The sequence below is a fragment of the Gopherus flavomarginatus genome, chromosome 2 (assembly GCF_025201925.1).
Source record: "Gopherus flavomarginatus isolate rGopFla2 chromosome 2, rGopFla2.mat.asm, whole genome shotgun sequence".
Lineage (NCBI taxonomy): Eukaryota > Metazoa > Chordata > Testudines > Testudinidae > Gopherus > Gopherus flavomarginatus.
The window spans coordinates 35,476,237-35,491,231 of record NC_066618.1 but is presented as its reverse complement, the minus strand read 5'-3'; the positions used below and the strand labels follow the sequence as shown (position 1 = coordinate 35,491,231).

The 14,995-nt window shown below is 42.5% G+C and overlaps 1 protein-coding gene across 4 annotated transcripts in view; it reads left to right on the top strand.

Moving 5' to 3' along the window:
* The window catches only part of MYO3A (myosin IIIA), a 220,499-nt gene that overhangs the window by 193,474 nt on the left and 12,030 nt on the right, over positions 1-14,995 (top strand). For all 4 annotated transcript variants that reach the window (XM_050939001.1, XM_050939000.1, XM_050939003.1 and 1 more), the window contains 2 exons: positions 8,078-8,187; positions 12,897-12,937. In XM_050939001.1, coding sequence (XP_050794958.1) covers positions 8,078-8,187; positions 12,897-12,937 — 151 coding nt within the window. The remainder of the gene's footprint in view (positions 1-8,077; positions 8,188-12,896; positions 12,938-14,995) is intronic.

Below are 14,995 nucleotides of genomic sequence, written 5' to 3'. Positions count from 1 at the left end.
AATACATCTCTTTCCAGGAAAATGATGATGCCCATCACTACAAGTACTAAAGCTCCACTAAAGAATTTTCTACTTTTAGGGTGAAATTCAAATGGGTGCAAGATCCACTCCAGATTACCCCCTCTTGGTCCTTGCAAAGCATGAGGAGCTCTGATACATCTGAGGACCTAGCCCAGTATGCAAGGGAGTGGAGATGCAGGTGTTTTGGCTCTGATTTGGGCTTATGTTACTTCTGCTTTAAGCTGTCAGAATGCAGGTATAACTAGCTTCTCGGGAGTTACCCAGATGTAGGGGGAATCTCTAGATGGCATAAGGCCAGCAGAACAGCCCTGCTTGGTCCCCTTCTGAACAACCTCTCAGCAGAGGGGCATGGCTGGGGAAAGTGACGCAACCAACTCCTTCTGCTGTCCAGTGATTTTTTGGCTGCTGTGATGGGCTGTGCCTAGCCTTTGCAGCTCCCTACCGAGGACTGCAGTCCTACTACCCCGGACCGCAGAAAGCAGCAAGGTGGGACGAAAAGAGCAGTAAAGGTGGATCCTCCAACCTTGCCTAGAGAGACTTCACTGAAGCAGCCCATCTTGGAAGCTAGAGAGACCTGAACCTCCAAGGGTCAGAAGGGCTAGTGACAGCCAATCAGAGCCAGCAGGCCCAGATAAAAGAAGTTGAGTGGCCTAGAAGGTCAGTTCCTAGCTGTAACCAGAGGTGTGAGGAAGGGTCCTCTGCTCTGGCCAGAAGCTCAAGGGACAGCCAGAGTTTGTATCTGGCTGTATTTTGCATAGCTGGGTTTGCAGAAAGAGGACTCAAGACCCTTAACCCTGAGATAAGGGTGAAGCCAAAAGGAGCCAGGTGGGAAGAGGCCCAGGGAAGAGGCAGCAACTAATTGAATCGAGCTATATCTGGCTACTGTTTAGAGGGTCCATGGGGTGGAACCTGGAGTTGGGTAGGCCTGAATTCCTCTACCAGCGGCAGGTAAATTGCCAGAAACCCTAAGATGGGGACAGGACTTATTTGGGAGCCTGAAGAAAGGGCAGAATTCAGTGGGCCCAGAGCCAGGGCTGAAGACTGTAGTGAGGGCAAAGTAGACTATTCCTTGGACTCCTTACCACCCCAGAAGAACTTTGTGACTCAGCCAGAGGGCCAACCAACTGAAGACCCAACCAAAACCTAGTAAATAAAAGTTCTCTGGTAGTATTAGCAGCAAAGAATCCAGTGGCACCTTATAGACTAACAGACGTTTTGGAGCATGAGCTTTCGTGGGTGAATACCCACTTCTTCAGATGCATGTGGTGGAAATTTCAAGGGGCAGGTATATATATTCTAGCAAGCAAGCTAGAGATAACGAGGTCAGTTCAATCAGGGAGGATGAGGCCCTGTTCTAGCAGTTGAGGTGTGAAAATCAAGAGAGGAGAAACTGGTTCTGTAGTTGGCAAGCCATTCACAGTCTTTGTTCAATCCTGAGCTGATGGTGTCAAATTTGCAGATGAACTGAAGCTCAGCAGTTTCTCTTTGAAGTCTGGTCCTGAAGTTTTTTTGCTGCAGGATGGCCACCTTAAGGTCTGCAATAGTGTGGCCAGGGAGGTTGAAGTGCTCTCCTACAGGTTTTTGTATATTGCCATTCCTAATGTCTGATTTGTGTCCATTTATCCTTTTCCGTAGGGACTGTCCAGTTTGGCCGATGTACATAGCAGAGGGGCATTGCTGGCATATGATGGCGTATATTACATTGGTGGATGTGCAGGTGAATGAACCAGTGATGGTGTGGCTGATCTGGTTAGGTCCTGTGATGGTGTCGCTGGTGTAGATATGTGGGCAGACAACCCAAGAAAGAAACCAACAGGACTCCACTGGCCATCACATACAGCCCCCAGCTAAAACCCCTCCAACGCATCATCAAGGATCTACAACCCATCCTGGACAATGATCCCACACTTTCAGAGGCCTTGGGTGGCAGGCCAGTCCTTGCCCACAGACAACCTGCCAACCTGAAACATATTCTCACCAGTAACTGCACACCGCACCATAATAACTCCAGCTCAGGAACCAATCCATGCAACAAACCTCGATGCCAACTCTGCCCACATATCTACACCAGCGACACCATCACAGGACCTAACCAGATCAGCCACACCATCACTGGTTCATTCACCTGCACATCCACCAATGTAATATACGCCATCATATGCCAGCAATGCCCCTCTGCTATGTACATCGGCCAAACTGGACAGTCCCTACGGAAAAGGATAAATGGACACAAATCAGACATTACGAATGGCAATATACAAAAACCTGTAGGAGAGCACTTCAACCTCCCTGGCCACACTATTGCAGACCTTAAGGTGGCCATCCTGCAGCAAAAAAACTTCAGGACCAGACTTCAAAGAGAAACTGCTGAGCTTCAGTTCATCTGCAAATTTGACACCATCAGCTCAGGATTGAACAAAGACTGTGAATGGCTTGCCAACTACAGAACCAGTTTCTCCTCTCTTGGTTTTCACACCTCAACTGCTAGAACAGGGCCTCATCCTCCTTGATTGAACTGACCTCATTATCTCTAGCTTGCTTGCTAGCATATATATACCTGCCCCTTGAAATTTCCACCACATGCATCTGAAGAAGTGGGTATTCACCCACGAAAGCTCATGCTCCAAAACGTCTGTTAGTCTATAAGGTGCCACTGGATTCTTTGCTGCTTTTACAGATCCAGACTAACACGGCTACCCCTCTGATATCTGGTGTATTGACAACTAATGAAAAGCAGATTTCATTACTCTATGCATAATAAGTTGTCCCATATTACAGATACCAACTACAGTATTTGTATTTCATAAAAAAAGAACACACACAACTAAGAGCAGAAAGAAATCTATTAACCATTAGTTGATTCTCTGGGTAAGTGAACTAAATTCTGGGTAGGGCTAAATTCGCCTCTGATGTAACTCCATGTAAGTTACATCTTGGATAATTCAAAAAATAAATCCAGACACATCTGTGGCCTTCTTTAGAACTTCACAAAGAAGGGAAATTCAGAGTTTTAGGGTTTATAATCTTAAAGGACCTGCTGTTCTCCAGAATAATAATCCAGTCCCCCTAACTTCCTTTCATAGTGTCTGGTGTCAGTGCTGCAGCATGTAAAGCCCCTGAAACCAACTTCATCACTGCTATGGCCCCTAATCTCAATTACTGCTACTCAAGTTTTCCTCTCAGTTACACTGGTGTTCCTCAAATCTGGAGTTACTCCATTGACTTCAGATTTACACCAGTGTGACTGACAGTAGAATTTGGCCTATCAGTTTGTATCACCAAGGTATTGTAGTAATTTCACAGTTAGCCTCTGTGGTATGTAACAGGAAGTGATGTATTGAAAGAGAAAATGTCTATAGCAGCTGGTAGTGGAACTAGCAGAGGCTGCTTGGTACTTGCAAGAATTGAGCTTAATCCCACTGGGGCTGAACATATAGAAGGAGAGCTCCATTTGATGAAAAGGAGGGAAATAAAGATTTCCAGACACAGGAGATTTATAGGAGTTGGAAAAAATGGAGGAATGCAGAAGTAATCTGAACGAATAGAACCCTCATCTCATCCATGAAGCAGGGGCATGCAAGTCAAATTTAGATATGTCTATGGAAAGTATTATATAGACACTTATGTTGGCAGATTTTTCCAAATGATTTAGGTCTAGGTAAAAAGATGCTCTTCTCAGCAATATAATTTTCAATAATCAAAGCAAGTTGTCTTACTGAGACCTTATGATCGTTAAAATAATTTTTCTGAGTGTAGGAAGAATAATTTTCAGAGCAGCTATGCAGAGAAGTGACTCTCTCAGCTATTTTCAACTGGAATAGTTTTCATCTGAAAGAAAAGTGTACTTTATGTCTTTGACAGTGATGATGTGTCAGATAAGATAATGAATAATGTGTTAGCATGTAGGGTAATGATCTCTTGTGTGACTATAAAAACTACAGATCTACTTTCTTGGGCTTTTCCTAGTGCTCCACATTTTTGTTCATTTTTTCCAGATTTTCATGTGATCATAGCAATCACTCAGATTGAATTTTTGAAAATGTATAACAGAGTTTTATAGTTAATTAAACTACTTTTATCATTTTAGATTATCATTTCTGATTTATCTTCAGTGTAAGTCAACCATTGAATTGAAGACAATTGAATTGCCCCAGTGTAAAACCAGCATCATAACGAGGGTAGAATCAGTAGAGTAGAATGTATCTTTGTTAGGCCCAGTATATCTGTTTAATTGAAACTATGATTCATATTTAATCTCAATTTAGTAAAATGAATTAGTTGTATGTAAATTTCATTTCTAAAGTGAATTATCTATACCCTGACTTTGAAAAATACCATTATTCTCTTAAAGGTAAAATGTTGAGATAATAGTCCATTCATTACATTAGGAGCAGTTTGCATTTCAGATAAGAAGCTGAAACAATAAATGGAATCATTACCCTATTACAGTTTAAATTAACATTATTCCTCCTGGCTCTTCAGTATAGCAGTGACCTTTACAAGCCTTATTTATCACACATACCAAAAATCGTATACAGCTAATTTTCCAGGTGCCAACACTGATGATCATTTCTCATTATAACTACTCGTGCCACATTCTTAATTAAAAAGGTGTTATGATGTAGGTAGAATAGATTTTACTTCCCCAGAGTAAAATAAACAAAAGTTTCTGGGAGCTATTAGGATATATCTACACTGCAGTTAGACACCCATACCTGGTCCACGCCAGCTGACTCGGGAGTCAGACTAAAGGGTTGTTTAATTGTTTTAGGAGTCAGACTAAAGGGTTGTTTAATTGCAGTGTAGACATTTGAGCTTCAGCTGGAGCCCAGGCTCTAGGATCCTGCAAGGAGGGTCCCAAAGTTAGGGCTGCAGCCCGAGCGCAGATGTTCCCGCAGCCCGAGCCCTGTGAGTCCAAGTCAGCTGGCATGAGCCATCCTCAGGTTTTTAATTTCCGTGCAGACATACCCTTAGAGAACAAAATGTATTCTTTCCTTCCTTACCCACTTGAATGTTGTTAGCACTCTGGTTCATGGGCACAACTCACTTCAGGTGGAACAGCAGTACTTCAATGCATTACCACTGCAGTGGAATATACTTTCAGTAGTTAGCAATGTGAATAAGCCATTGTGGGGCAGATTTTGTCCCCAAGTACAATATCCATGTATGGGCCAGGAAACTCAGAGGTTTCCCTCATGGAGTTTCCTCTGAATTATTTTGTTGTGAGGCAGGGAAGACCAGGGGCCCATCCTAAAACCCGGCCAGTCTTGAAGAGATACTGGGACACAATGCCTTCAGTGCAGAGATCCTGTGCTCTCACGTTATCCCTTGGCTTTGCCCAGATCCCTGTGAACAGGGCACCAACACAGCTTCACTGCTACAGGCTCCTCCTCCTGCCCTGGGGCCATCCCAGTATGAAGGAAGCTCCACAGCCGTCACTGTCTTTATTAACTTTCCTCTGGTGTTGATGCTGAGCACAGGGGGGATGATGCTCATCTCCTGCCTCAGCTACTTCTGGTTCCTCACAACCACAGAGTCCTCCATGGATTTAAAGGAAAGGGAACACTGATGTATAGGTGCATGGCGCTCCCTTTCCATGTGAAGAGACTATGATCCACAGAGGGTGGTTCTTTGCACAGAACCAAGGAAATGATCTGGCCTTGACAAAGCTTTTGGACTAATCTTCCAGGGATGCACATTGTGCATGTGAGTGTTTAGCTTGGGTGTGCAGGACCTCGACGGGTATTAATACTTACTACTCCTCAGTACAGAAGAGTCAATATAAAAGCTGTGTGCTTTTCATGAAGCAATTTCAGGATGTCCAGAGAGCTTTTATTTTCTATTTTGTTTCACATTTACCAACTAGTGTAGCTCAGATGCCAATATCTAACTCTGAAATCAGAGCAGGCTGGGGGGATGACAATTCTGTTTTATGACAACTTTCAGTGTTTACAAATTTGGTTTCATTCTGCATCAGAACGAAAACAAAATCTTTTGTATGTTTTCATGAAACAGAAATGTGTGAAAAATGTCCATTTTTGGAACAAAAAGGGCCAGTTTTTTATTTTAGGGGTCTCTCCCGTGCCCTGGAAGTCGGAAATCTTCCCATCAAATCCTTTGTCAAAACCGATCCCTCTTGGCAAAGTTTTGGTTTTGACAAAACAGCATCTTTTGATGAAAATAGATTTTGTTAAAAAATATTCTGACCAGCTCTATCTGTAATATTTTCTATTAAATATGGCACATGTTGCTCTGGTCATATTCACATTGGTGGAAAGACTGGAGAATGAGATAAGATAAATAAATATTTCTTACGCTTTTACAGTTCTGGATTTAACATTTTTTTTCATGCAGGGTTGCTCACTTCTTACATTTAAAATCATTAACAAGTGTAAATTCTGCTCTTTTCTTGTCTCCAAGAATCAACCTTTTAATAGGTAAAAAATGGGACTCCTCGCATTAGCAATGTCTCATTAAGTGGAGGACATGTTTATATGTTACTGACTTTTGGGTAGCATACGTGAATAAGTCTTTAGAGGTATTTGGTTTCATATAAAAGAGGAATGTGCATAACAAAAATAAAGACATCAGGCCTGATTCTCATTCTCATGATTTCTACTTGCCAACCAATGTTAAATTTCTTGCAAATGCCTGTAAGGTACAGGCTACAACTACAGGGAGCCATGACTTTAGTATGTGATATAGGAATGGAAGGTCATTGTTCAGTGAGGTGAAATAAACCAGATCCCTGTTAGCTATATTTTCAATTATACTAGATTAAGTGACAGATTATTAAGGAGATTGGAAGATGAGACTGCAGTTGAATCTACAGATAAATGCACCCAACTAGGGCACTAAAAACTCTGAGCACACGTTACGTTTTAGTCATGTGTATTTTTAGTAAAAGTCATGACAGGTCATAGGCAGTAAACAAAAATTCACAGCCCATAACCTGTCCATGACTTATATTATATCCCTGACTAAATCTGGGGGGGAGGGGTGCCTGTGGGGAGAGTGGAGGTGCTCACGGGGGGGATGGCCTAGGGGCTGCTGTAGTTGCTGGGAGGGTGGCAGCCTGGGCCGCAAGTGCGCTAGGGAGTGGCCCAGGGGATGCTGCAGGTGTGTTGGGGGAGTGCAGGTACTCGGGTGGGAGAAGCCTGGGGCCCCCCACTGGTGCTTGGGGGGTGGGAGTTGGTGGGATTGGCAAGCTCCCTACCCAGCTTATTGGGAGCAGCGACATGTCACTCCCTAAGCTCCTAGCTCCATGCATTGCCAGCTCCGCAGCTCCCATTGACCAGGAGCCGCGGCCAACAGGAGCTGCGGGGATGGTGCCTGCGGGCAGAAGCAGCGCATGGAGCTAGGAGCTGAAAGGGAGAGACATGTTGCCACTTCTGGGGAGTCCACCTAAGATAAGAACCACCCAGAGCCCTCACCCGCTCCTACACCCCAACCCCCAGCCCTGAGTTCCCCACCTAAGCTCCTGCTGCTGCTGAGGGGTGCGGAAGGCAGTGGGCTGAGACTGCCCCAGCGGCAGCCAGTGCAGTTGGCCTAGGGGCTGCCTAAGCTGCTCAGGCAGACCTGAAGCCAGCCACACCGGCCAGTGCAGAAGTCAGGGAGGTCATGGAAAGTCACGGAATCCATGACCTCAGTGACAAACTCACAGCATTAGCTTTAAGGAATTAAGTGGACAAGTTTCCATACAGGACAGAGAAAAGGACAAAGGGTACAGACAAATACCTCATCATTGGCTCCCAGCACCTTTCCTTGAAACATCCAGCATTAGCCTGTGTCAGAGAGAGCGTTCCACACTTGTTCCAACACGCCAATTTCTGTGTGATCTGTGTTCACGGGCATTGTTGAAGGTGGGTTTAACAGAGCTACATTTCTTCCAAGCATGGTCCTGGAAATGTCCAAAACACTTACTTTATTTTAAGTGTTAAAAGTAGCTGAAAGTGTTTTTTCATTGTCAGATAAATGCCTCTCTTGTTATGTTTTTATCACGCACACTCATCCTGTGAACAAATGAACATGGGTGGCTCTTGCTCTTTTTTTACAGTTGCCACCAAATCAGAAGACTTTCATCCCCTACAGCGACCCCCAAGGAGACAGCGGAAACCCAAAACTTTAAATAATCCTGAAGACTCCACATACTATACTCTAATACATGTAAGCTTGACTAACTTTTGTGGGCAAAACCTGACAGACGTATCTTGTCCAGCCAATCCTTTACAATGGGCAGAAGACACTCCCTTCCAGTAAAAACTGATGGGCCACAAAATTCAAATCCATAGCCAGATTTCAGACAACCCAAGATTCACGCCTACTCTTTTTGTCTATTGTTGTATGCAGCGTTGTAGCCATGTTGGTCCCAGGATGTTACAGAGACAGGGTGGGTGAAGTAATAAGATATTACCTAGACAGACAGACAGACAAGGTGGGTGAAGTATTTATGTGACCTGTCTATCTAGGTATTTGTAATGACCGTCATCTCTGTAATATATTTAGAATCTGATCTTGCCTTGAGAGCAAGTATTAAAATAGGCAGTGCTGGTATACAGCTCCCTTTACCAAATGTCAGATTACTGTTTTGAAAGAGCTGGAGACAGCTCACTAAACTAATGGATTTAACTGTCTCCATGTAAAGCCTTTGGTCCAAATTCAAATATCTGTGTCTGCTTTCCACTCTTGACTGTAATGTCATTCAACACAGAAAAAGGCAAGCAGGTGAGCGGAAAGAGGGACATTTAAAAAGCAGTTCAGAAGGTTTCTATAAAGAGCAATTAAGTACATTTGCTAGCGGCATATGTATCTCGCTGGCCTATTTTAACATCAGGTAAGAGTATACTTGATTAAACTGGCTGTCACAACTGGCCTTCTCTCAGTGGAAATTGTTACAAAGGAGCAGGATAAAAGAAGTTATCACTGAAACATTCATATTTTGAAATAGAGATGGGCATATGTTGAATAGGACCTGTTTCCTGGAAAACAAGTCTTGTGAGGTTTAGGACTTTTAAATGCAAAGCGTAACACAGAATTCTGTATTTGGAATTTTATGTGAAGAAATGAACATCTTAAAGTAAATGTGTTATTGGTGCAAAGTGTATCCACAAAGCAAAGATCAAACATGAAGAATCTTGGTACTTTATGAAAACTTATTTGTTATTTGTCTGACTTGGTATCAGCAAAAACTGGGCATCTTTTAACCTAGTTTTCAGTAGTAGTTTTCAAAATATGAATTAACATTATTGTCAGTCAATTGTGTTTATTTTTCAAGAGTGAGTGATCCTCTCTTGCTGACACTGGATACAGTGGCAAAGTTTAAGGCCCAGCAGTCTAGATCTTTGGGCCTGGAATGGAGCCCAGGCTCTAGGATCCTGCAAGGTGGGAAGGTCCCAGAGCTCAGGCTGCAGTTTGAGCTCGAACATCTACACCACAATTAAACAGCCCAAGTCAGCTGGCATGGGCCAGCCACAAGAGTCTAACTACAGTGTAGACCCACTCTAGGTGTCTCAAACTGGGCATCCAAAAATTAGAGCTGGTTGAAAAATTTCATCAAAAGAGGTTTATTAAGGAAAATGTAATTTTGATTAAACCAAATCTTTTCACATTATCATTTTGATGACCTTTCATTTTAAATAATTGGGGGAAAACATTCAGAAAATGCCCCATTTAGACATGTTTGGAATGAAAAGTTTTAATTGTTTTGAAACAACTTTTCATTTCAAAATATACTTACTTGTTTTCTATATAAAATAAAAAGGACTGAAATCTAAATGAAACATTTTGATTATATGAGAATGAAATCTTCCAATGCAAGCAAACATTTTTTCTTCCATAATTTTGTTCTGCAAAAAATTTGAAATTTTGGCTTTTCTTCTCAACTTGGGACAAAAATAATTGAACTACTGAAAATGATTTCCAACCAGCTCTACCTACAGTATTGGTGAATGTCCTTGAAAATTTTGCTCTGACTCACTCTACCTCACAGTCCCCATCTGTAAAAATGGGGACAACACCACGAACTGGTACATATCTCACCCAGTGTTCTCAGTATTAATTAATTAACAAGCCACATTCTGCCTTCACTTATCTCCATGCAACCCCACTGAAGTGCAGGGTGTTGCACAGGTGTAAATGAGGGGAGAATATGGCCCATTGATTTTTACAATGCTAGTAAGGGGACAATAGCTATATTTATTTATAGTTGTCCTATCACATTAAAAGGAAAACTATCTTTCTGCACTTGGTTTTGAACTCAAGAATCTATGCCAGTGGTGGGCAACCTGGGGTGTGTGGGCCACACACAGCCCGTCAAGGTAATCCGCTTCCCGCAGCTCCCATTGGCCAGGAACGGCAGACTGCAGCCACTGGGAGCTGCGGGCAGCTGTGCCTGTGGATGGTCAATGTAAACAAACTGTCTCACAGTCTGCCAGCGGATTACCCTGATGGGCCGCAGGTTGCCCACCACTAATCTATGCTATATCAGTTGCAATACCCTAAATATGGGGATTCTAGGAAAGGATACTGATTTTCTTTTCACACAGGTTTTAAACCAGTGTAATTCGCTAGATTTCATGGAATTACTATTGATTTATATCAATATAAGAGATCAAAATTAGGTCCATTCTAAACTTTAAAATATATTACTTTTGGAGAGTCAAGCTATTCTAAATGCTGCAGCATAGCATTGCTTTCTCCGAAAAGAGAGAAATCTATTATAGATTAGAAATTATTCACATTCTCAAATAACTCTCACTCCTCTGCATCTTTGGAGGGTCTGTATCCCAATGGTAACATATTTCAGCAGAGTATCCTGCTTATAATATATGGACCCAGTCCAGTTTTTTCTGCAAAGCCAGTGACAAAACTCCCATTGAATTTAAACTCAGACTTCAAGGCCTGATGGGACAATCATGATCACCTAGTCTGACCTGCACATTGCAGGCCACAGAGCCTCACCTACTCGCTCCTTTAGTAGACCCATAACCTCTGGCTGAGTTACTGAAGTTCTCAAATCATGATTTAAAGACTTCAAGTTACAAAGAATCCACCATTTACTCTAGTTAAAACCTGGAAGTGACCCATCTCCAAGGTGCAGAGGAAGGCGAAAAAACCTGAGGATCTCTGCCAATCTGAACTGGGGCAAAATTCCTTCCTGACCCCAAAAATGGTGGTCAGTTGGTCTCTGAGCATCTGGGCAAGACCCACCAGACACCTGGGAAAGAATTCTCTGTAGTAACTCAGAGCCCTCCTCATCTAATGTCCCATCTCGGTCCATTGGTGATATTTGCTAGTAGCAGTCACATGGGCCACATGCCATTATAGGCAGTTTCATCATACGATTCCCTCCATAAACTTATCAAGCTCTGTCTAGAAGTCATTTTGGATTTTTGTCCCCACTGCTTCCCTTGGAAGGCTGTTCCAGAACTTCACTCCTCAGATTGTTAGAAACCTTTATCTAATTTCAAACCTAAACTTCTTGATCCCTTTGTTCTCGTGTCCACTTCGGCGCTTAGCTTAAATAACACCTCTCCCTCCCTGGTATTTGTCCTTCTGATGTATTTATAGAGAGTAATCATAGCTCCCCGCAGCCTTTGTTTAGTTAGGCTAAACAAGCCAAACTCCTTGAGTCTCCTGTCATGACGTAGGTTTTCCTCCTAGTAGCCCTTCTCTGCATCTGTTCCACTTATATTCACCTTCCTTAAACGTGGGAGACCAGAACTGCACACAGTAGTCAAGATGAGGTTTCACCAGTGCCTTGTATAATGGTAATAACACGTCTTTATCTCTACTGAAATACCTCATCTGATGGACCTTGGACTGCATTAGCCTCTTTCACGGCCTCATCACACTGGCAGCTCATAGTCGTCCTGTGATCAACCAATACATCCAGGTTTTTCTCCTCCTCGGTCCCTTCCAACAGATATGTCCCCAGCTTGCAGCAAAAATTCTTGTTAGTCCCTAAATTCATGAACTTGCACTATTAAATTTCATCCCATTTCTATTATTCCAGTTTTCAAGGTCATCCAGATCTTTTTGTATAATATTCTGGGCCTCCTCCTTATTGGCAATACGTCCCAACTTTGTCACCCGCAAATTTTACTGGCACACTCTGACTTTATGTGCCACTCTCATTAATGCAAATGTTAAATAAGATTGGTCCCCCCAAGACTGATCTCTGAGGAACTCCATTAGTAACCTCCCTCCAGCCTGTGAGTTCACCTTTCAGTATGACCTGTTGTAGTCTCCCCTTTAACCAGTTCCTTATCCACCTTATCCCCATCTTCTCCAATTGACCTAATAATTTCCCACATGGAACTGTGTCAAATGCCTTACTAAAATCCAGGTTGATTAGATCTACTGTGTTTCCTTTGTCTAAAAAAATCCCGCGTTATTTTCTCAAAGAAAGAAATCAGGCTGGGCTGGCATGAGCTGCCTTTTGTAAAACCATTTGTTGAGAATGAGTTTGGGCCTCCTCACTCTGAATAGTTAATATCCAAATAACTGGCATAGCATATATAAAAGTCTGCCTAAATTGGACAGTGTTTGTCACTTTTATTAAAGCAGATATAGGATTTGGAAGTTTGATATTCCCCTCCTTCTTTTGATTAGTTTCTTTTATTTGTGTACAGTATAATTACCAGTACTAGCGGCATTCTCTTATACAGATAAACAAGCAGAAAGATTATTAAAAATTGCTACAGCACATACTTTTTTTTTTTGCTCAACAAATTAGGTTCTACATATTTTTCTTAGTAAGAATTATAGAAAAGTCTCATATTTAACATGCCCATGTATTGGACCTTTGCATAAAAATGCTCCAGTGTTTAAAAAAAGTTACGCAATTTTTTAAAAATTGCTTGATGTTTTCTTAGAAATCAATCCAAGAAGAAAAACGGAAACCAAGAAAAAACAGGTATTTTTTTCTTCTCTATTTACTTATCCCACAGTAATTGTTATAATGCTCCAGAAACAGTGTTAAGCTGCACTGTCAACAAAGTAAAACCAAGAGTTAAGAAAAGAATATAGTTATTTAATGGTACACAGAGAGGTATCATTTTCAAGGTAAAATTATACCATTGTAAAGAACAAAATACATTATAGAATTTGGTCAAATGTTTTTCCTTGTACATGAGTCTTTTGCAATGGCAATACAAGCATAATAATAAACTAAGACACAGTCCAGCACAAAGACAATTCTAAATCAAAGAAATAATTGAGGGCGCTTAAAATTCCAGTTCAAAACAGGTGAGCAACCAGTCACTTCATTAGCAAAAATCCAAGGAAGGATGGGGCTCCCCTTCTGAGAAACAACCACTTGAAAATATAAAAACCACAAACAGAAACAGTTTATATATTCAGAAGAAGTAAGAAAATCAAAATGCCCACTGCCAATTCAATAGTAAAGCTTTTCTCACTGTGTAATTGAAATGTTTTGGTGGATATCCACGTGCATATATTTTCTTGAAGCTATATATATGCAGATCTCTCGATGGTTCTGGCAAATATTCAGCACATAGCTTCTGGCAAAGATTAAACCCATAGCTTTGCCCCACATATGGACCTGTACTTATGCTTTTTGTGCTGCTTCCCTGTGACCATCCACTCCTGAATAGGCTTCTTAGGCTACATCTATACTAGGAGCACTTCACCAGTATCAGAATACCGGTAGACTATACTGGCAAAGCAGTCCTAGGGTGGACACAGCTATATCAGCAAAGCTGTGCTTTGTACTGGTAGAGTAAAACCACCCACCGTAAGGCAAACATGCTATACCAGAAAATTAGAATAAGGGCTTCTGCTGGTCAGACTCAGGGATCCTATCTTTTCACACCCCCAACCAAAGTATCTATGTCAGCAGAAGTCTATAATGCAGACCTGGCCTTAACTGTTCCTTTATTTGATATATAGTAGCATGGTAGCAGTGGCCTATTCATAAGGCTCAGTCCTGTGTGATGCTGAATGCCCTCAGCTCTCATTGAAGGCAGTGGGAAATGGGAACACAACACCTTGCATGAGACACTTGATACCCCGCATGATTGGAAACATCAATCTGCAGCTGAAGCTGCAGGATACAAACTTCATATAGAATACATCTAAACCAGCAAATATATATTTGAGAGAATGTATGGTAAAAAAGGGTACTCCCCTTTAAGCATTGGGCTGGAGGCTACAGTTTGCAGCCTGGAGATAATCAAGGAGGTCCTGTCCCCCTGGGGGTTGACCCATATAAACAGGAACAGGAAGTGGAGCAGGGGAGAGAGAGGGAATAGAAGCCAGACAGGCTGCAGTGGGGTGGTAGTTACTCTCTGAGGCACTATGAGACAAGCCTAAACTGGCTCACAGACTTGGGCATGGACTGTCGGCTTGGGAGCCTTGATCTACGATCCTGGTGAACTGTTTGTTACAATGGTTCCTGTCCTGAAGTCTGATTAAAAAGGGGACTTGGTATTGTGTTAATATATGTTGGTTTCTTCTTGGCTGGGCAGTTAAAGGGAATCTGTTGCTTCTCCACCTGGGGAAACTAAGGTGCTGCACAGCTGCAGCACCACATTGAGCCACAAGGTAGCATGCAGGAACTGTATACACCTTTACAATCAATAAAATGCAACCACATGCTTATGCTCAGTCTTGCATTCAGCTGTATTTCAGCCACTGGTTATCTTGCATATTGGATGAGCCATTTGGTGTTTTGTATTTTGAGGCTGAGCTCTTCACTCAATGACCCCATTATGCATTTCTGGTTTAATTTATGTCTGTGTCCCCTGTACAAGAGATTACTGGGGCTCGACCCTCTCTGGGGCGGAGCGGAGCTACACTGGCTCACTACACCTCAATGGGTCCGGGGGATTAGTCTGGCCCGGGGTCTCCCTCGGTAGCCCTTGTGGGAGTCGGCTGAAATGTGGTTAGTCTGGCCCTGGCTCCGGCGGGCAACAGCCACTGAGTCAGGAGGCTCAGGCCCTCAGGCAGGGCT